The sequence below is a fragment of the Paroedura picta genome, chromosome 12, assembly GCF_049243985.1.
Source record: "Paroedura picta isolate Pp20150507F chromosome 12, Ppicta_v3.0, whole genome shotgun sequence".
Taxonomy (NCBI): Eukaryota; Metazoa; Chordata; class Lepidosauria; order Squamata; family Gekkonidae; genus Paroedura; species Paroedura picta.
In genome coordinates, this window is record NC_135380.1 from 19696903 (window position 1) to 19720120 (window position 23218).

General features: G+C 43.6%; 1 protein-coding gene across 1 annotated transcript in view; it reads right to left on the reverse strand.

Annotated features, from left to right (window-relative positions):
- Positions 1 to 16782, reverse strand: part of LOC143822208 (zinc metalloproteinase-disintegrin-like NaMP) — a 50441-nt gene extending 33659 nt beyond the window's left edge. The window contains exons 1-4 of the mRNA XM_077307114.1: positions 16493 to 16782; positions 4572 to 4684; positions 3482 to 3558; positions 1251 to 1329 (exon numbers count right to left, since the gene is read on the reverse strand). Of these exons, the coding sequence (XP_077163229.1) occupies positions 1251 to 1329; positions 3482 to 3558; positions 4572 to 4684; positions 16493 to 16544 (321 nt within the window). The 5' untranslated portion in view covers positions 16545 to 16782. The remainder of the gene's footprint in view (positions 1 to 1250; positions 1330 to 3481; positions 3559 to 4571; positions 4685 to 16492) is intronic.
- Between the last annotated feature and the right edge of the window lie 6436 nt (positions 16783 to 23218).

Below are 23218 nucleotides of genomic sequence, written 5' to 3' on the forward strand. Positions count from 1 at the left end.
ATGGGAGCAAGAACAAAAGACATTTGAGTTTGGTTCGAGATGCCCTTCCAAGTTGTAAGACCAACCCAGTTTCCATATCCTCCGGGAGATGAAGACACATCCTGATGATGAACATACACATACTTGCACATACATCAGTCTATGTCTAGCTGAATCAGAATTGGTCTAAACCAGCAAGGGACCGAATAGAAACTAAAACAAACATTCGATATGTAGAGGCCAAGGGACATTATTTATATATGGTTTCAATTTATTGTTACACCTCATAGCCAGCGGTTATGTAGAAGAACAGATTATCCATGAGGAGAGAATATGACCAACAGAGAGCCACCTGAGGCAAACTGTCCAGTTATTAGCGAAGGGCAGGAGATCAAAGAGGAGGGAGTGTACAACGTTCCCTTCAGCTAAAACAAACCGTTCTTATCACCAGACTAGTCTCCCTGGAGATCAGCAACATCTCAGTATCACATGACCCTTGGGAGAAATTTTCAGACATGCTTCACCCACACAATGATACCCTGTTTAGGAGGACATAAAACAGAGCCTCCATATTCATCCGCCTATTCCATGTCATGATTTTTCTAAAGCCCCCTTTAGAAAGGTTTACACACACACACCCAAAGCTGTAGTTAAAGCAATAACTATAGAACAAAAAGAATATCGAAGGCACAACTGTACCACCGTGTCCAACTAAGAGAAAAATGGGACATGCCAGGAGCAATTTTGAGGTAAATTATGTATGCAGATGCGAGGTAAAATGTTTGGCCTTTCTGTAGGGATGCATTTTAAATTCCAAATGCTCTAATTTCAACCCTCAAACACCCATTTTCTTCCAAACACACCAATTGCACATAATTTGTTCTCCCAAAACCCCAAATTATTATACATGTATTAAATATATAAGTAAAAAAAAAATGGTGTGCTAAAAAGATGCAACACGCAAACATACAAGAAAGGAACCGACACATTTAACGGCAACAAGCTGCAAAAAAAACCCCAACAAATCAAAACAGGAAACAGTTGCTCACCCATACACATCAGCTGCGAGTGAGCAACAAAACGTGTGACAAAGGAACCATTTGGATCCATCAAGCTGAGGACAGGAAATGCTCGAGGGAATGGAACATACGACCCAAGGGAGAAACTGGGATAAGCATTTTCATATTAAAACATCAAGGTCAAGAAATGCAGAAATCATCTTTAATGTGCACACACATGACTTCCTTGGTAGAAAACCTTCTGGACTTTACCTCGATTTGAGGGCTGGTTGTAATTTCTGTGCCATCGGAGGAGTAATGAGTCTCAGTGTAATCTTTGGAAAAAAGATCCCTGGAAAGAATACAAGGGTTTTGTTATTCAAGGCAAAATTAAGCTGAATCAAAGATAATTACATGTCAGGTCAGCAGTCATCCTTTGCCAATAATACTGTCCTTCTGTATTTAGCCAAAAAATAAAGAAGAGGGGCAGGCATTAAAGTTTCTGCATGACATACAATGAAGCGTAAAGAGAAGCAACTAACAGATTTAAAACGCACACTGATACCTTGTGGGCTTGTTACTTGGTGGTTTACCACTAGCAATAATTTGTAGTATCTTTAAGGTCCACATGCATCTAACCTTTATAGGAGCACCTTTAAGACCAACAAAGTTTTATTCAAGGTCTTAAAAGGGGCCACTGGACCCAAACTTCGTTCTGTTGCTTCAGAGCAACATAGCTACATGCCAGGATTTATCAAAGCAGTGAGACCTTTCTAAAATTGTACTCATCACATTCAGATTCTTCTTCATGGCTTATCGGGGGGGGGGAGGGGGAATGCTTCTGCAAACATCAAGCAGAAGCACTGATTGGCTAGCTCACATAACGTCATCAAAGCACCTCCTTCCCACAATCCCCAGAGCAGTTTGTTTGGCTTTTTACCAAATCCTCTTCTTAAAAACTTGATAGTGGCAAATATACAGGTAAGTTTAGAGATGTCCAGGTGGTTCTTGTCGTCAATAAAAATAAAAAGCTGCAAGAGACCACCTGACTAAAACACGGTGGGTACAGTGGCACTGGTGTGGGCTGAACCAACTACTTCCCAATTTCTTGTAAGCAAGATTCTCTCGGCCAGGTTGCTAATCTTGCAGCTGAAAACAAGGCTTCCGTTTTGACCACAACAGAGCAAGGTGGCCAAATAAGACAAGCTTGATTGTATCCAAGACATTACTTCAGGGCATGCCTGTTCTTTGAATCTAAATTACTTAATAAATTACTTAATACAATGAGACGCCCTGGCCAATCTAAGGGACCAAGAAAGCCTGTTTAGCTGGTTAATTATTACACAAAAATACTGGCCAAGCAGCAATTGTATTTCTCATTCTCATATTTATATCTGAGTTCACCCTATCAGATTATAAATACTCTGCTGGGAGTCGGGGATTATTTAGGCAATTGGCAATGCTGCTTTTCACACAGCCCTGAGTAAACCGGCAGAGTTAACCTGCCTACATTCTGTACATCTTTCCAATCACCAAATTTCTGTATTTCCCCTTCCCCCAAAGACAACATACATGACTCTCCCTCTTCCATTTGATCCTCAAAACAACCCTGTGAGGTAGGTTAGGTTAGAGGCCTTGTAAAAAAGTGTGAAATTATATTTGAAGCAAATTCCGGTCACGGTTTTCCAAAATAATCTGTGAACTCTTTGGACAGCAAATACAACACCATGTCTAGATAAGCTTGACAGCTCTTGGTTGGGAAATACCTGGAGGTTTTGGGAGTGGAGTCTGGGAAGGGTGGGGTTTGGGAAGGGGAGGGGTATAATGTCATACAAGCCACTCTCCAGAAGAGAAGTCATTGCTGGAGTCTGGTAACACTCTGGAATTCTGGGAGATCTCCAGCCACCACATAGAGGTTGGCAACCCTGGGTTGACTCACACCAGAAAGCAATTATCTGGAATAGTTCTTGACCATCTGGAGTGAATGCCCCAGCTCTCCTTAATTACCAGAAGCAATCCCTACTTTCTGCTCATCCTCGGTGTGTCATTGTCCCTATTTGTCCCCCATGTGAGGGATACTTCATTACAATAGGCTAACCCTGGCAGTGTTCCGCTTTTTTTTCTTCAGGAAGCGTCTAGAAATTAAATTTCTGAACAAGTAGCAAATGTTCCTCATCTCTGCTGCAGATATACAAAAAATGAATGGATACACACAGATATACAAATGAATGGATGCTAAAATGTCACATGATGGGAGCACGACCAATATCGTAGGGCAGTTATGTGCCTCTTAAATATGTTTCCCACACTTGCTTTTTTGGTTTTTGACTCAATTGCAGACAGGCTGGCACAGAGCTAATGAAAAGCATTATTCTACTCAAATGAAAGGTAAAAAATGAAAGCCTCTTTACAGTAACCATATCAGTAGAAAAGAGATATTAGCATAGGAATGAGATTAATAAGCCTATTTTCTGCCAGCAAAAATTTGTAATCTTAGAACTTACTTATTTTTTTCTAGGTGAAGGACCACTTTTGTCCCGTTCACTTTAATCTCATACTGTACAGCATCTTCATACTTGGCCTGTATGTAAGAGTATTAATGTGAATGAGTAACAGTTGCTTACATGTGTAAAATAAGAGAAAGAAACCAAACAAATAGAAATAATTACTATGTATTCTGAACAATTTAACCGCTGTGCAGATGTCACAACCAGACAGATGGAAAGAATGCATGTGGAAGAGGGGAAAGGACTGAGCTTGTTCTCTCCTAGCCTGTGGTCTCTCACCCAACATACCTCATAGGGTTCTTATGAGGTTCAAATGGAGACCCAATTGTGCAGTGTTGTGAGGTCCTTGGAGGAAGCATGGTATAAAATACAGTTGTTAGAAAGATGAACAAATTAAATGGGCTGCTGCTGCAATTTGCACCAAATCATCCTTGAGTACAGTTGCAGGATCTTTGCGTACAATCCTAAGTGATGTCACTCTAGGAATCTCTCCAAATGTCTGGTAAGAATCATAGAGACTTGGAGGGGGGAGGGAGAATCCTAGAGCATATCCTATAAATTATGCACTTCAGGATCAGATGACTTCTCCATTTTTTTCCACCCATTGCGAACATCATGGCGAGTGCAGCAGTAGGGGAACCGCCTGCTGGAAGTGGGCATGTGGTAAGCCTACCCTTTAGGGTGGTCTCCTTTGAAGAAATTAACTATTCCCCAGAACCTCCACCCTCCTCAGGTTCCACCCCAAAAATCTCCAGGTAGAATCTTTCCTGGCGTTGTCAACCCTCTGAGTCCCAAACTCAGGGTCAAAACTTAGCAATCCTAATGACTGCCCCAAAACCTAGTGGAATGGCTGATGAAGAAGAAAATAACTATTAACCCTGCTGGGTACACAAAGTAGGTAGTAATTCATTTCCCTGGACTGTGGCCCAAAAGCCTGAGTATAAACTTTCAAGGAGGAGGTCAGTTTTCGATCTCAGAAATTTTGTTTTGAAAAGTTTTAAAAAAAACATTAGCTCCCACGTGCGCCTTGACCAGACCTATCAAAAATAAAGGGATGGGATGGGAGGAAAAGGCAGCCTTTTCTTACCTTATGGTGGGAATTCTGACTTCCTCCGACACTCCTTTTCTGCAATGCATGAATTTTTTGTGGATATACTACTTCATAGTCCTTTGCCCCAGGCAGTTTCCTCATCGAGCTCCCTTTATAAAGACATTTTTAAAAATGAATTGTTTGCTTTGTTATGAAACGCTGCACTTTCTAACGTGCAGTAGGGCTGGGTCTAATTGCAATTCAATCAGCAATGCCACAGGAATCCGATTTCAAAAGGAAGCCTAACTGTTCTCTGAAGGTTTTGGAATCACTTGCCTGAAGCTGGGAGCTCAGTGGCTTTCGTGGCTGGCTGAGGAAAGGTCTAGCAGCCAGCGAAAGCAAGCCAAATCCCCATTTTGCATCTGTTTGATAGGACATCAAGCTTCCTGGGCCCAGCATCTCAAGGATCCTGATGGGTCAGAATTCACGCCAGCTGATGCTGCAACCATTCTGTGAAATGGAAGCGCTTCAGAGAAGGTGCCCAGCAAACTGGACGGATCAGATCTCAGTTCCATCCCAAGATTGGTTCGCTCTGATTCGCCCATCCTGTCTTCTGCACTAGGAAGACCAGCTCCATGCAAAGTTGTGAACCTCCATGGAAAGCCTCGAGATAACACAGAGTTCAGTTTCCTGGTAGGAAATGGCTGCTTTGGAGGGTGGACTCTATGGCATTATACTGCATTGGGGGTCATCCCTTGGCTCCATTTCCAAATATCCAGAATTTCCCAACCTAGAACTGGCATCCCCCGGCTTCTAATCTTATGGGAAAACACTAGCATGGACAGACACAGACACAACTTCAGCTTTGGACGCTAATTTTTGCATTTTTCACCTTTATATTTTTCTTACTTCCCATTCTCAGGTCTGACAGGTCAAGCTTGCATTTTCTTTCTCCATTCCTGCCTTCTACACATAGAGCAAGTGAAAGTTCTCTGAGCAAGGATATATGATACTGGGTCTCTCAGGATATATGATACTGGGTCTCTCATTTCACACTGGAAAATTCAGTTGCCAACAACTGCTCTTTAGTGCACCAAACGTTACCCAAGGATCATCTGGGGCCTCAGCCAGTCTTAATTCCACCCTGCCTGGGGTTGCCCTCCTCCAGGTAGTTATTATTGTGTTTATTTATTTGTTTCTTAAATGCTATCTTCCCTGCACTGGAAATAATTAAATCCAGGTGACAAAGATCAGTTCAGCTGGAGAAAACTGCTACTTTGGAAGGTGTAATCTATGACATTATTCCCTCTGCAGTCCCTCTCCTCCCTAAATCCTGCCCTCTTCAGGCTCCACCCCCAAAATCTCCAGGTAGTCCCCAACTTGGGGCTAACAACCCTAATTCCGCCCATGGGAATGGATTGACTCACTTCTATGATTTGTCCAGCATCTTACACAATATTATCAAAGTAGATGTTTGGCACTTGGATTAACCTTTGTTGCATTTGGACCCTAGGATGCTGTCATTTTTGACAGACAGAGGCATGAGATCTTTTTTATTAGCTTGGTGTTGGAGCCAGTTTGGTGTACTGGTTAATGTGGCAAGCTGGGTTTGATTTCCCAGTCCTCCTCATGCAACCAGCTGGGTGACCTAGGGCTAGTCATAGTCCTGTTAGAGCTGTTCTTGTAGAGTAAAGGTAAAGGTATCCCCTGTGCAAGCACCGGGTCATGTCTGACCCTTGGGGTGACGCCCTCTAACGTTTTCATGGCAGACTCAATCCGGGGTGGTTTGCCAGTGCCTTCCCCAGTCATTACCGTTTACCCCCCAGCAAGCTGGGTACTCATTTTACCGACCTCGGAAGGATGGAAGGTTGAGTCAACCTTGAGCTGGCTGCTGGGATTGCCCAGCCTCATGGGCAGAGCTTTCAGACTGCATGTCTGCTGCCTTACCACTCTGTGCCACAAGAGGCTCTACTCTTGTAGAGTAGACCCTCTCAAAGATCTCCCAGAGGAAGGAAGGCAGTAAGACACTTGGGGAAGTAAAAAATGGGGTATAAAAACCAACTCTTTGGGCCTTTTCGCACGGGGATCTTTGTTGCAAATTGTTTGCGGAATGAAAAATCGCCATTTAAAATAGTGGAATTCGTCGTTATGCATACCTGCCTTTGTAGTGGAATCAGTTGCGTTTTTTAGCGTTTCCCACAGGCTTCCGGTCTCGGCAGAAATCGCTAGAAAGGAAGCGCTATTGCCAAGCTCGTCCCGCCCCTGGCCGTCAAGCAGCCAATGGGCAGCCGTTAGCATGCTCCCAAACAGCCCCTTTCCCTTTAAGAAAGGTTTAAAAAAAAAAAAAACAGACCCATAGCAACGAATCTAGGTAGATTCGTTGCAACGGAGAGACCCATCCAGCTGCCTAATGTGAGCTGTCGTTTGATTGTATGATCGTTGGCACGCTGCCTCGAGTGATAAAAAAAAATCCCCCCCCTTCTCACGGGCCCGATTTTCGGCTGAATTAATGTGTAAAAAATAAAGGGACTTTATTTCAGCAAACGGGCTTTTATGTGGTTTGTGCTTAGTGACTAAAGGTGAAGGACTGAAGCCAGGGAAGCCTCTAAACAGAAAGAGGCTCGCTGGTGCGTTTATCCCCACTCGCTCGGAGAAAAAAAAATGGCGATCGCTTCGCCGGAAGTTTGGAGGACAGGCTCAGGAGGAGGGACTTTGAAGAACCCGCAACAATGGTAACGCACAGGTCTTTAGCGCTAGTGTTGCAGATTGGTTGCAGGAGTGTATCGCTATCCGGAGGGTGAATCCACTTTTCTGGATTCCCCTGAAAGCGCTACAACGAAGCGCTTTTTGCTGATTGGTTTCAGGAGTGTTGCAGATTGTCTGCGACGTCGTGCGTTAAGGCAAATTAGTAGCGTTTTCAGTTAGCAACCATTGTGCTATTTTGAAGCCGTGCAAAATGGCCCTTTTTCTTCTTCTATTGGAAAACAAGCTCTGGCTAAGTTAAGTGAAGGACTTGTAAAGTTAATGATCTTCAGGCTTTGTCACCCAAATCATGTGCCCCAATGCTTTGTGGCTGCTTCCAGCTCTGTTAAGTGATCCCACGGTAATTACTGTTTGCCTGCAGGTAATCTCAGATTGTGCCTTGAAAAGAATTTTAACTCATTCTTCTACCAAAGGATGATCTGTTCTAACTGCGCATTCTCCTGGTTTTTGTCGATATTTCATTACTGACCTCCTCATTAGAACAAGTCTAGATTCATTGTAGCTTTTGAAGTTTATTCCCCCAGTTGCCGTTTTAGGACCAAATAAGAGAAAATGAAGGAATCAGAACCTTCAACATATTTCTGATAGCCAAATGGCAACAATAGGATAATTTGGCACTAAATGGTGGGATAGGTGAAGGCAGGATTAGCCTTTCCCACCTCCTTTCTTCTCACCTTGTTCATTCTTCCTCCCAAGGCACTACTTATCTTGTTGGGTGAAACAGAAAGGTGACCTTAGGTTGCCTGTGTGCCTTCCCCCTCCCAGCCTGTATCAGCCAGCAGGTTGGCTGGCTCTTGGGCCTAATCCAACTACCTTCCTGGATTTCACTTTCTTTCGACATTTTCTTACCACAAAATTATTTAACAACTTCTTACCTAATGATGCAAAGTTCTTTTGACTATGAATTTTTTTTTAAACAGGCTATATACGTCAATAATAGCTAGGCTGTAAAAGTCCTGAGCTGGGTAGCCCAGGCTAGCCTGATCTTATCAAATCTCACAAGCTAAGTAGGGTTCTTCCCCACCTGGTATTTAGATGAAAGACCACCAAAGAATACCAGGGTAGGCAGTGGCAAACTACCTCTCCCACTTGAAGGCAAAAAACAAGGCTCTGAAAAGCTGCTTTAAGGTGTGCCCAAAGGCTAAGGTGTGCCCCGTGGACTTTCTGATGGCACATTGCCATTCCATGTTTCTATTTCTTGGCTCCATCATCAACCAAAAGGGACATTGCAACCTAGAAATCAGAAGGAGACTAAGGCTGAGAAGAGCAGCCACATAAGAACTAGAAAAGATTCTGAAGTATATGGAAGTGTCACTGGATACCAAGATCAAGATAGTCCATGCTATGATATCTCCTAATGTATGGATTTAAAAGCAGGACAAGAAAGAAAACTGATTCATTTGAAATATGGTATAATTTTGTGGATACCACGGACCACCAAAAAGACAAATAAGTAAATCCTAGATCAAATCAACACTGAATTCTCCCTTGAAGCTAAGCTGACTAAAATGAGAAGATGAGACTCATCAGAAATGACATTAGTTCTAGGATAAATTGAAGGCAGTAGGAAAAGAAGAAGACCCATCATGAGTTAGATTGACTCCATAAGGAAGCCATGGCCTTCAGTTTACAAGTTCTGAGCAAGGCTGCTGATGACAGAACATTTTAGAGGTCATTCATAGAGTCACCATAAGTCATAAGCAATTTGGAAGGCACATAATACACACAAAAATCAGTATTGGCAAACCAACATTCAAGTTGGCAACTTAGCTAACAGACATACAGAGCCCTTGTTCTAGGTCCCCTTCATAGATATTTTCAAGCATACGGATCATCTTTTATCCATGTAACATCAATAAAAATATTAAAACAGATATGAGAAACTGACAGTTAATCATAAGACCAGTAGCAGAAAACCCCTAAAACAGAAGAACCCAGCAATCTTAGGGGGTAAAACCAAACAAAGGACCTCCAAAGTAAGGCAGTTTCAAAAATATCTGGAAAGCCAAAAGTGAACAATACAATGAACTTTGTGAAGTGGAAAATTACACAGAAGGGGTCTATGACCAAAAGAGCCCTGTCCCACATATCCAGTAACCACAACTCTAACAATAAAGGTACAGAGACACACAGTTAGTTACAGAGAGCTCCTACATGGCCAGAAGTGGTGTGCTTTTAATTCCCTTTGTTATGGAACCATGGCATCACTTGACCTGAGTGTACATGTGAGCACCCCTTTTAATGGATGGATCATGAAAAGAAAATTGCACTGCCTCCAGCTTTGGTAAAAGATGGGATTGGCCAAGGTTTACTGAGGGTTGAGTTATGGGTGAATAAAGGCTGGCTTAGAAAGGGCTGGCTGAACAGCGAATGATGAATCATCTTCTCCTGATATAGCATTAATAATATTATGTGTGATTATGTTTTACACTCTTTTAGATTAATTCACCCTTTCCACAGTCGTGTTCTAACAAGGACAGCAAAAGAGCCCTACATTCTCAGTGAGTTTGTGCATGACACAAGGTTTAAACATTCCAAGCTGATTCACTAGACCACACTGAAAGAATCCCATATAGAGAAGAGAACAGCTGTCCCATGACCTTAATTTTGAATTACAGCTGAGTATATAAAGAAGCAATCACAAGAAAGGGGCTTAGCAAAACTAACTGGTTTTGTGGTATTCTGGGATAGTCTGAGTTTTTGTTCAGGCTTGCTGGGTTACACATATATGCATAAACAGATTATTCTGGTATCTAGGCTGCTAATTGGTTTGCTTGATCCCATTTGACAGCTGTTCTCTGTGCATTTATGAACAGACGGAACCACTGTATGCAGCCCAAGCCTGAAGGGCAGCTCCAATAAGACCTCCCGTCCCATTTTTCTGGTGTCATTCCAATATGGGTAAATGGAATTTAAACAGAATATCCTCAGATGTATACACCTTGGGGGGGACACACTACACAATAGATTTGATCCCACCTAGGTTTTTGTGGACCCAAGAAGGAGAAATAATTTTCACCAATCTTCCCTCCTGCAGGAGAAGCTATTCTTACCAGTCCCCTGTCTAGCAGGAGGAAAGGGGAGGGATGTTTTACCTTCCTTCCTTGTACCCACAGGAATCTAGGCAGGATCCAACCCATGAACTGGGCAATACTGACTATAGCAGCACCAAGGACAAAGACACCACAGATCCTTATGGAATTCTTCTCCCAGAAAGACTGATATATCAGCTTTACCTTTGAAAAGACCTTTCTCTTCCAGAAAGCTTTTAGAATACAGAGGGTTGTTAGATCCTAGTCATTAGTTGTGGCATTTTCAATTTTGGGGGTGTTGTTGTTGTTGTTGTTGTTGTTGTTGTTGTTGTTGTTTCAATTTATTGCCTGCCACTCCCAATTGGATTGTGGCGGGTTACAAAGGTCTGAATAAAAACCCCAGACATAAAACACAAGTCCATACACAATCAAGGAAAGATACGGCGGAAAAAACAATGCAAACTACAATCCATTCCCCCCACTAAAAATCCCATAGGGGGAGGAGGGAAGAGGGGGCAGATTATATGTTTATGGTTTTACTGATTGATTTGGGTAGCCTGGGGAGATCTTATTTGTAGCTGCTATGGGAGCCAGATAAAAGCATAGCAACCATGAGAAAAATGTCTACCAAATGGAGAGACTGTGTATAGTTCAGCGGAGATGGTATATTTCTCACCTTTGTCCATGTAGCTTGATTCACAGCCCATAGCTTTCAGGTTTACTAAGGTTGCCAATCTTTGCCTTTCTCCATAGTATGACTGAAAATGGTTCTTGAATTTCCAAGAGATTGGGAGTTTCCTTCTCATTTCATATATCTGGCAAAGCAGGCCTATCAATACTTTTCCCCTTTATCTCACCCTGCCTCCCAAGAGATTATCTACCTGGCTGAAGCCTAGATTTCAGAAGTGATTTATGGGGGGGATGGGACTGGTGTGGTTTCTTCATTCCAAATTATGGCTCAGTTTAAGACACTACTTTATTAAGTAGGACATGCATACACATGTCTGGCAGGTAGATATGCCGGGAGGCACCTGTATATTTACAGCTCTCTAGACATAACACCAGCTTGAGGCTATGCAATGTTATTAATGACTCGTTTACAATCACACCCTTGCAGTGGAAACAGATAGGCCGTGAACTTCCATCTCCTGCTTGAAGAAAACTAATTGGAGAGCAGAAGGGTTTACACAATTAGTCAACAAATAGGAATGCCAGATAACAATGCACTCACATCCTTCATTGGCTCTTGTAGGACTCCTACACAGAAACTGTTTAACTTGTAGAAAGAGGGCAAAGTGTACCTGGTCATTTCTGTCTTCTGCTGTTCAGTGGCTAATAATGGACTGTTTCAGTTGTCCAAGTGAGGATACAAGGTACAGGCTTCAACAGGTCTTAAACTTTCTTCACGGAATTGTATTGTTATGAAGGAGAGTTTTGTGACTTGCTTGCAAAACTACAGTTCCACAGTCTTCCTTGAGGGTTGCCATCACCATTTCCAATGGTCAATTGGTTGTCTCGGTCTGGCATCCCCCATTACCCTGAGCTGGTTGCATCTGATGTGACAAGCAGTGTTGTTGTGAGAGACATCCTGGGTCCTGAGGAAGTGGCAGCATATGAACTAACCATAATGTACATTGCAACAAATATTAACTTTCCATCATGGGTTTTACTTAAGATTCAATGGGAAGGGGGGCAGGATTCCCAAGAAGACTGAACTCCCAATTTCTGGATATAGTCAACAATGTACCAGGGAAAAAAGCAGTCTTTAAAGTCAATGGCTGCATACCCAAGAACACTTTCCTGGGAGCAAGCCCACTGAATAAAATGGAACTTGCTTCTGAGTTGACTCGCTTGGAATTGTTTCCTTTGTTGCTCATAAGAATTGCTGTGAATGCTTGTCATTTTATTCAAGCAAGGGCAAGTGTACTTCTAAGATGCATAGCTAGTACCTGGGTCCATCCAATTGTTTAGAAATTTAACAGTTTGTGGAACTAGTGAGTTGCCTAGAAATATAGCTGCTCTTGAGGAAAGGTCACATGGTCTAAAGCAGGGGTAGTCAACCTGTGGTGCTCCAGATGTTCATGGACTACAATTCCCATGAGCCCCTGCCAGCATTTGCTGGCAGAGGCTCATGGGAATTGTAGTCCATGAACATCTGGAGCACCACAGGTTGACTACCCCTGGTCTAAAGAACAGAGGTGTGGTAACCTCTTATCCTCTCTAAATAATGTTGGGGTTTTGTGTATTTTTAAAGTTATGATTATAGTAGTAAGCCAATTCAACTTCGTTTTTAGTAATAAGCAAACACCCAAAATACATTAAAATGTACAATATTCATCATTTCAGAGAGATCCAGTACGGCATTCCAAATTTCCAAGGTTCTTACTCTCTGCACAGCCTAGCTTCACACAATTACCATCAGTGCGGACGTGGCGAAACATCACGCAACGAGATTGCACCACGCAATGTGTTAGATTATCCACCGCTAGGAAGAGGGGAGAAAGAAATGCAAAGCAGTAGCCGTACATTTCTTGTGACATCCTGTTCCACTTCAAGATTTGTGATGCAATGCTACGGTCTTCTCCCTTTCATAGGTCAGCAGCTTGGCATTGCCAAAGCCGGTCAAGAGGATGCAAGGCAAACAGGATCTGCGGTTTCTTGTCTCTTTTTCTGGCTGTGAAGTTGCTGAGAAGCAACTACCAGAGGGACGAGCGGGTTTCTCTGCCTCTCCTGTGGACCTCTTGGGAGGACTTTTTAAAAGCTCCTTGTTATGCACCTGCTCTTTTGCTACATGAAGAAAAGGATGGGCTCCATATAGCCTGTGGATGGTTTGCGGAGACAACCAACCATTCGGAACTTTCATACAGCAGCCATAACAGGGAGCTCCAGTGTGCTGTTGCCCGAGAGCATTTGTGAGGCTTTCGCTGTTGTGCACGGGAAATCCACCTCTGAAAAGACTCAACCACAAGCTAGCCTTTAGGAGCTTTAGGAGCTAAGGGCTTTCTTTCCCTCCAGGTCTTTCAGTGGTTCTTTTCATGGCTTGTTTTTTAGTATGTTGGTTATACTGATCCTTGTCAAGTGCTTGCAACGTTTATCAAGAAATTATGGACTGGATGGGTAGGTTATGCATGTCAAAAATAAATTTTAAAAATCAACCTTCATAGGGTTGAATGCAAACTACAAGGTTAGATCCAATGATGCTCTTCTGCTTGCAGAAGAAGTCTTTCTGTTCACACAAGGATTAATGATTCCATGAACAGAAGGACTTCTCCCATGAGTGGAAGGGCATTTTTGGATCCAATCCAATTGCTGACTCCCTAGAGTTGTAGAATCCAATAGCATCTTTAAGACCAACAAAGATTTATTCAAGGTGTGAGCTTTCTAGTGCATGGACTCTTCCTCAGACTAGTGCACGCACTCGGAAGCTCACCCCTTGAATAAATCTTTGTTGATCTTAAAGGTGCTATTGGACTTTTGTTGTGCTACTTCAGACCAACACAGCTACCCACTTCAATCTATCCCTACAGTTGTGTTTCTGGTCTGAATCTTTTCATTGCTGAACTGAATGTGTTAAATATTTGTTACATGAAATGATCACCTACATCTCTCAGGCTTCTTCCCCTTTCTTTCGTTATTTCACAAAATGAGAGTCAGAACAATGACTTCACACAGTTGCCTTTTACGAAATCACCTGGCTGAGTCAATGCACATTAACAGTTCTTAACACTTGCACATTCTCCATAAATGCTCCATTGTGATCCTTAAACTTCTGAAGATTCTGGACATGGCTCTTCCTTACTTGGTGGTCTCTGTTCAATGCCAACCTGGCCAGTGTTCTGTAAATAACTTCCTGTGGTTATACCAGGCTTTGTTTTTTCACATTGTTTTTTTTCCCTAGCAGCATGCTTAACTTTATATTGCTGCTCAGTGCTGTGTCCTTCAGAGGAAGGAAGGAAACGCAAAAGCAAAACAGATGGCACGGAATGACTGCAAGTTATATGAAGATCCCCCCCCCCTAATGTATCCCCTCTCAGGGCCCAAACGTCAAGCTCAAAGTTGCCCTCAAATTCAGACATGTTTCTTTTCTTTCTTTTCTTTTCTTTTCCTTTCTTCTTTCTTTTGGTAAGATTTGGCAGCTTGTATTTTCTGCAGTGACCTGGATCTCTGTGGATTTCTGAGAGGGCCTGTTCCCTTTTCTTGCAAACCGCTAACAGTTCATTGCAATTCCAAACCAGGCCATGCATGTGCATGCACACATAAACACACAGTATGAAAACTGGGGCAGGGGGAGGGCAGGGAATCTTCTGCATCATCTCAGTGGAAGAGAATGGGAACAGAGCTGGCACATGACAATGCAAGAACATGGACTTGAACAGAAGAATAGCTCCGTGAGACCTTTTATGCACTGGGAATTTTTCTGCCCCAGCTCCCATGCAGGAGCACAAATCAGGGGCGGATGAAGTGCACTGGGCCAAATTCTCCCCCATGTGAGTGCAGGCAGAGGTGGGGCAACCTGCCATGACTAAAACTCCAGCCTGCAGCCTGGCATGAAACCTCCAGTGCATAAACGGTCTGAATGGCACTTTTCCGTTGCAATCCAACACACACTTGGAAGACAGCTCTCAAATTCCAACTTGATGCTGTGGATAGTTCTGAGAGCAAGATTCCACTCACACAGATGACCCTAGGTAGGAATTATGCACACAAACAACCCCTGTATGCATCATTTCCCAGCCTTAGCCAGCAGCTGGTTTGGATCACAAGCGGGGAGGGGGCTTAATCTTGTGCCATCTTCTCCATGCAGTTCTCAATGACCCACGTAGAAGTGCTCTTTGCCCCATACATACGGACACCTGTATGCTTTCTCCTTTGAGGCAAAGAGCTTTCCCTACAGCTCCACCTTCATCCAAACCAACTGCTGGATGATGCTGAGATATGGTGTGTACAGTGACCAGTTGTATACCCAGTTTCCCATCCTGGCCAGGATATGTGTGTGAGGAGGATTATTAGGGGTGTAAGGTGTAACCCTCCCCTCCATACACCATTTTCCATACAGTCACCTAAAAAGGGCAGAGAAGGGTTAATCACTCTCGGACTACAACTCAGATTCAGATCAGGTTCTGTAGTTGCTATGAATACTTCTACAAAACCCATGTACAGAAATCCACCTTTAATGTGACCTTTGATAAAGGGAATTGATTATCTCAGGAGTGAGATTTTAATCCCTTTCCTACTAAGAATGATCATTTGAACTTAAACTTTTCATACTTGGGTATGAGTTCACTCTCTTTTATCAAGACCCAAAAGATTTACTCTTAAATAACTTAGGGGCTGGGGTACAGAGTTAGGTTTTTTAAGAACACACACACGCATGAAGGTTGAAACCGTACACAATAATCAGATAAAGGTTCCTCCCTTGGTTTCCTCTCCCCTCCTTCAAACCAGCTGCCCAGACTACAATCTTCAATAGGATATTGGAAGGGGAGGGAAGAGAGACATCCTAGCAGTTTCTTCCCTGCTAGGTTACCAATTCCAACTTGGTTCCCTGCTCACAAATTTGTGCCTCATGAAGGGAAAGACCCAGGTCATACGTATGTTTCCTCCTACAGTTAACAATGGTTAACAATGGCTTAGATCACAATCATATTGTGCCGTGGGAAAAAGGACCCATCCAAATATTGATTAACTGTCTTGGTCTCCTGGCAAAAAAAAAATGTTAACGTTTGCATTCAAAAAAGACAAGTGGCTGTTGCACAACATCTTAAATGAGGTGTGATCCATTCGACAGGGGTAATTCCATTACAATTCACTTGCTGCATCAATCCTATGTATGGCTATTCCAGTGGGGACTTGACTATCCCCGGCCAATTTTCTAACTTCACATTTGACTCTTTTCCCTTCCTGTTGTCATTCGGCCACAAAGCAGCCACCGACGCAACTTTCCGACCAGTCGTCACCAAGTCATTAAAATCTTTCCTTTATCCTGAAATGCCCAGAACCACTTTAATACCAAGCTTCTGGAAATAGTTTTCAAAGGCATCCCTTCACCCTTACGAAGCAACCTTGGCATTGGCTCGTTAATCATTACACAACTCACAAAAGCTATAGAAACTGATCCGAAGCCGCTCTTTGCAGGTGCTGATAGAGGCTAACGGGAAGGGGGGGTGGAAATACAGCCCTTACCTTGGTGCTGAAAGAGAAGCAGGCAGGTAGTAACACAGAGGGCTTTAATCATTTTGGACCGAGGGTGACAGCAGCGTAGCCCTCCGGCTTGAGAATGTCAGTACCGACTTGAGCCGGTCTTGGCGCTGACTGTGAGAGGCGAGGAAGGGGTTCTCCGGCTTTATTCTTGTTCCTGCATGAGGAAGTGTTTACCAAAGGTGTTGCACAACTCTTTAAGTTGCAACAGTGCCACTGCCGGCAGAACTTCAGGCTGATTTTGGGAGCGTCGCTCCGAGCATGACATAGGAATAGCCTCTTTGGCGGCTTTGCCCAAAGTGGAATTGAAGGCGGCTGGTCGGTTTGGCTGTCGTGGGACGTGGGGAGGCGGGGAAGAGGCTGGGTGTTGGTAAAGATGAGGATTTTGTGTGGGTGGCTTTTTGCCCCTCAGTGGAGGGAGTTTTGAAATATATTTTTCAAAACAGGAGAGAGCAGGGAGGTTTGATTCCAGTTTCGTTCAGACAGCGCCACATGCTTTCCTGGAAGTGCACACCTCTGGATGCGTTCAACGAAGTTAGGAACAAGTGCTAGGTGACGTGTCATCTGGACATCCTAAACAGCATCAGGGTGGAAAGGAGCAGTTTGGATCAGGGCTAAGGAGCTGGCAAAGAGGGGGATTGTTTTTTCCAACCCACGCTGTTTCACCCACCGTAGCTTGACTCCAGCTGCTTGAAGTCCCACGAGGAAAAAAGACAGAGACTGTACAAGTGACTGTCTTTTTTCCTACCCAGGCTTAAAGTGGCTCCAGAGGGAGGGCATTTTTTTTGTCAGAAAATGGCACAACTTTCACCGGGCAGAGTCCACTCATCCATCTCCTGACAGGCTAGTTCCCAGCACATTTTTAGGATGCCACAAAGCACTGTTGTTTTGGCTGTCTGTTGTGGCTATTTCTCTTTAAAAATGCCAGAGGGGTAATAGTGTCAGTCTGCTGTAGCAAAACAAAACAAAAATCCAGGGGCACCTAAAAGCTTAGCACCCTTTATTCCGGCATAATCTTGCATGAGTCAGTGCTCACCTGAGCCCTGAAGGTTCCACTCGGCTTCTCTTCCTTTCCTCCCCCCTCCCCCCTTGAAATAGCCTGTGCCTTACTCAGAATGAGTGTGAGTTTCAGTTTCTGTTGATTTTTGCTAGCAGTAGCAAAGAAAGGGGAAGGCCCTGAGCTATCGGCCTGGGGTGAGGGGCGAAGACGCAGGTGAATCATCTACATCAAGTATTAAATCTGCGGGTCCGGTAAACTCGGATTCCCAAGTTCTTCGAGAACAATGGCTCTTTATTCAACGCCAACTCCAAACACCAAACAGAGAACCTAGGAACAACATTCTGCTTTTTTCTCCTCTGTGTTTTTACATTTGAGACACAGACATAGAAGATTTATTACGGTACTTGATCAGAGTCAATTCCTAGAAATCCCAGATCTGAATACTTTTCCAGTATTGGAATCTGGGTTTTTTTGAGAACCCTGAAATTTTTTCAGGCCCAATAAACCTGAACCAAAAAATACCGAGAAGAAAAAATTGCACATCTCTACTGGAGACCCCCAGGAATTACAACTGACCTCTGGACGACAAAGATTAGTTTCTCTGGACAAATGGCTGCTTGGGAGGCTGGACTCTATGCTGGAGTTCCTCCCCTCCCCTCCCCTCCCCAGGCTCCACCCCTAAACTTCCAGAACATTCCTCATTCAGAGCTGGCAACTTTACCTATGACTCAGTATGAGGCACCTTTGCTTTATCAGCTCGGAATACTTTACTCAGTATAAGAGAGAGATTGCTCGGGGTTTAGGTGTTACATTTTCTGATAAGCAAACATGGCTGCTGAAACAAGAGTATTGTCACCCGTTCTATTAGTCTCAAAAGATAAATCCACAGATCACAGATTTCAAATGACTGGGAAATCTAAGGTGACCAGATTTCAACATTGGTAAAGTGGGACACCATTGACGGGGGGGGGGGGGGTTCTTGATTAAAATTTTGGTCTATATGAAGCAACAAAAAGTTTCATAGAACACATAGAACACAAAAATAGTATTGTAATATATATATTTTAATTTCAACATAAGTACAATTTGCCAGGTGCCCCCAGATGTCCCTCCAAAAGTGGGACAATCTGGTCACCCCTTAAATCCCAGTATGAAATTTAACAGCAAGACCTGGGGGGGGGGGTGAAGTGAGGTCACCTGGTAGAGGAAGATATCTAGAGCCTGGCTTCCACCAACACCAGCATAAAAACTGCTTAAAACAAGCAACCTGGCCTCAGGGACGATTTGAACTCAAAGCAAATCTGCAGAGGAAGCCTGCAGGCAGCGGCATCTCAGAATGGCTTTTAAAAGCTTTCCCCCTGGTGCTCCAAGGACCCTTCAGTGACCTCAGGCAAAAAGGAGGGAAACAATCTGGCTACTAGAGAGGACCTTAAGAAAGGCTAGAAAGAAAGCTTCAGGTGACTAGTCAAGTTGGTCTGAAGGGGTAGTCAAACTGCGGCCCTCCAGATGTCCATGGACTACAATTCCCAGGAGCCCTTGCCAGCATTCGCTGGCGAATGCTGGCAAGGGCTCCTGGGAATTGTAGTCCATGGACAACTGGAGGGCCGCAGTTTGACTACCCCTGAGCTAAACCAAGTGTGAGTCCAGTGGGATGCTTAAGCATCAGCCCTGATGAGTATTTGGGTGGGATAACTCCAAGGAATATCAGGGGCGTGGCACAGAGGCAGGCAATAGCAAGCAACTTCTGAATGTCGCTTGCCCTGATAGCTCTGCAAGGTCATCACATGTCAGCTGTGACTGGACAGCACATCCCACCACCAGAGTGGATATCAGCCTAACCCAGGAAGTTCTGCGTATCTCTCAGTTCTCTCTTTAAAATGCATTTTGCTCACATTTATTTATATTATTTGTGTAAGCTACTTGGTTCCCCATTGGGGAGAAAAGGGGATTAGAAACACGCTAAGAAAATAAATGAAAAACTGCACTACTGGTTAAAAAGAGTTAAAATATACTTTAAAATAATAAGCTGACCCAAAAAAGCCACACTTCTCTCTTTCTCTCTATCTCCCATTCAGCCAGGGAAGAGCCAGAAATGGGAATCTTCTCCCCAGAATACCAAGATTTCTGAGGACACTCTACTGAAGTTCCTGACAGTTCCAAACCAAGGACTTTCCTGCTTCTTACGCCTTACACCGGAGCCCTTCCCAATATTAGAATCTCCTGGTCCCAGAAGGCTCCAAGGAATTCAATGAATACACAAAATTTTGCTCCAGTATCTGAATGGCTGGGACACTCACCCTTATGAATTGCTCTTCTCCTAGCCAGGCAGGTTGGAAGGTTCTACAGATGGAAAGGTGATGCTAAATTAGCATCTGATCACCACCAAAGTAAAAAAAAAAATTGTGACAAGCATTTGCATTTGCCATCATAATTTATGAAAACCACTGCCCAGAGGGATCATCCAAACAAGTTTTAGCTGACAAAATAATCTTTCATTGCACATAAGTTATGTACAATAAATTCCAATATCTAACTGACAAGACAAGCTGTGTTTGTGTTATTTCGGGCAACACTTCATCCAGCCTAACGTCTGATAGCAAAAGCACTGTGTCATTTGAGGTAGTTCTTGCATGTGAAGGTGGAGAGAAGCATTTCTTTTCTTTCCTCCTTGGTGTTCATGCCTTGGCATGCTTGCCACATTGGAAACTACTTGCTCAGTGGTGGATTGTCTGCAGCATATCTCCTCTCTGGTGTGGCATGCTGCATTCCATACTTCGCAGGTTATCTGATCTTGCGATGGCCTATGATCTAGTGCAATAAAGTTTGACTTGACTTGACATACTTCACAGGCTGATCTGTGAGGGATGTGAACCATAGATGATCCTTCTACTCAATCGGATGACTATTGGTGGCTGGTCCCCCCCCCCAAACAGGCATCCTAAATGCTTCATCATCAACTCTGTCAAGCCATTCAAGCCTTTCTCATCTTCTGAACCTGCACAAGATATTCTCATCTGCCTGCCACCAGTTCCACCAGCCAATTTCTTTGCATGTTTTTGAAAACATATTCCAAATTATTTCCAACAAGCTCTACACAAGGATGTCCTACCTTCTAGAGACCAATAGTCACAGGCTGGGGCCTCGTTTCAGATCCAAGAAGTAAGTTCTTGATATCCTTCCAATCCTATTCTTAGGTTGATGTCTTGGGGTAACGTTCTGTGCCCAAAAATAATGCCTCAATGTGACCTTTGCTTAAAGATCGTAGATAACTGCGGTGTCACTTAAAAATCAATATATGCACAATCCATGCAGACCTGGCCACTCTCATGTCCATCCTGGCCTCATAATTCTTTTCTGTAATTTAAAATGACAACAAACTGTCCTTTGTGAAGTTAAATGAATAACAAAACACAAACTTGAAAGGCAATTTGGGGCACTGATAAAACAGAGCAGGCCCAGAAACCACAAAAAGGAACATGTTGCAACGAAGAGCTTTGATGCGATGGAATGTTGTTTAGATATCACCCTTTTACCTAGAACAAGGCATTAGCAAAACTTAAATGAAAGCCTTTGAACGCACATGAAATGCTTTGCTATGCACTCTGTCTAAGGCAAGCAAACCATGGATTTGTATTCTGCTCGCCAGTCAAATTGTTTGTGGGTTCCTATTTCCCTTCTCAATCCTTTCTCCTGCAAGAGGCCCTTCCAACTTCCCCAAAGGGGTGCCAGTTTGGGTCAAAGATGCAGCAAAATATTAGCTTGTAAATTTAGTAGAAGAAGAAGAAGAAGAAGAAGAAGAAGAAGAAGAAGAAGAAGAAGAAGAAGAAGAAGAAGAAGAAGAAGAAGAAGAAGAAGAAGAAGAAGAAGAAGAAGAAGAAGAAGAGCCAAGAGATGACCATTGCATCACCATGATGTCATAACTAGGTGCTGGTGCAGAGCCAAGAGGAAGGGCCAGTTACACATTCAGTTGCCCAGAAGCAACCTGCAGCAGCCACACAGTGATGGCCTTCTGACCAACTATAATGCCATTGTCAAGGCCATGCTGTTCCATGACCAGGCATTTAAGGCAGGCTGGGTAGGGGCAGAGGAGGTCCAAGATGTATGAGGAAAAGTTGAGGCACCTTGGTCTGTATAGCCTGGAGAGAAGATGACTAAGAGGTGATAGGATAGCTATCTTCAAGTACTTGAAGGGCTGTGACATAGAGGATGGAGAAGAGTTGTTTTCTGTTGCCCCAGAGGGTGAGACCAGAACAAATGGGTTAAAATTAAATCAAAAGAATTTTCCGCTAAGCAACTCCTCATAGACAGGAGCGAGTCAGGAAGCTGAAAACTGAACAACAACAACAAAAAAATACAAATATTTATGACACAGCATGCATAATTATATAATTAAAAGTCACACACAAAGATACCATTTAAAATCTCGGGTATACAGCAACAAGATTTCAAAGAATCATAACAATGGTTACACATGGCAAGAATAATGACTATGTGCTCTTCCCTCCGCGATTGATATTTATTGTACAGGATCTCAGAAGATGTCCTGAGAGCACATGATGCAGCAACCTTGTTTAAGCTAGGCAAGCCTGACTCTGGTCACCGCCTGGATCAGAGACCCCCTGGGGAATACTGATGCGGGGAGTGAGAAAGAGAGAACATTTCGTGTAAATGTCACTTTATAACAGGGGTAGTCAACCTGTGGTCCTCCAGAGGTTCATGGACTACAAATCCCATGAGCCCCTGCCAACATTTGATGGCAGGGGCTCATGGGAATTGTAGTCCATGAACCTCTGGATGACCACAGGTTGACTACCCCTGCTTTATAACCTTCACTGGAAACTTGGTTTCCCACATCCTAGCCTGAAACGTTCACCATGACACTGCACAGCAGATATAGCTCAACAGAGAATAAAGGTAGAAGGCTCAACATTGGCCACCAACTTCAGGTCGATGGTGGGTATTCCAGGGCCACCATGGAAAGGCATGGGGAAATCCTGGCCCAGGGAGGACAAACCACAATCACTCCATGCTATTTGCAATGGAAGCTAAAGGGTCTCGGTGTGTGGCAGGCATAATTCAGAAAAGAATTCTACATGTTTGAAAACTGGCCACCAACCCCAGAATGATGATGGAAGTTGCCGTGCCAAAAATGAAGGGAATTGAAACACACGACCTGAACCTGGTTATCTTTAAATGCACTTCATGATAGTACGTTTTGTTGCTCAGCAGGATAGGAATGAGAAGGATCTGAGACTAAGAATGGGGGAGAAATGGGGGGGGGGGAGATACACAAGTAAAATAGGTGGAGGGAACTATAGAAAAGAATTAAGAGAAAGAGAGGCAACGGTTGCTGGATCTGGCTGAGCTGGGTGGAAGGAAAGGAGAGAGACAGGCTAGACTATAGGGGAAATGTCTGCAGGTAGCAGTTACTGTATCTGCCATCAGTGTGCTGTCTTGTCTCACTCTAGTGCTGGATTGGTTGACAGTTGTGTTAGCGTGAACTGTTAAGCAAATTTGCTGCTGTCTTGGAGAAAGGCAACTGTAGCCGATTGTAGAGTGCATTTTCCTGTGCTCATTTCCCTGAGCTCCTATTGGCTGCAGCATTAAAGAAATTGAAAGATATTCAACTGGCTTAACCATGATGCTGGCTTTGATGGCCATATCTGGAGCCTTGGGGGGGAGGCAGAAACAGGAGTGGGTGGGATTTGTGT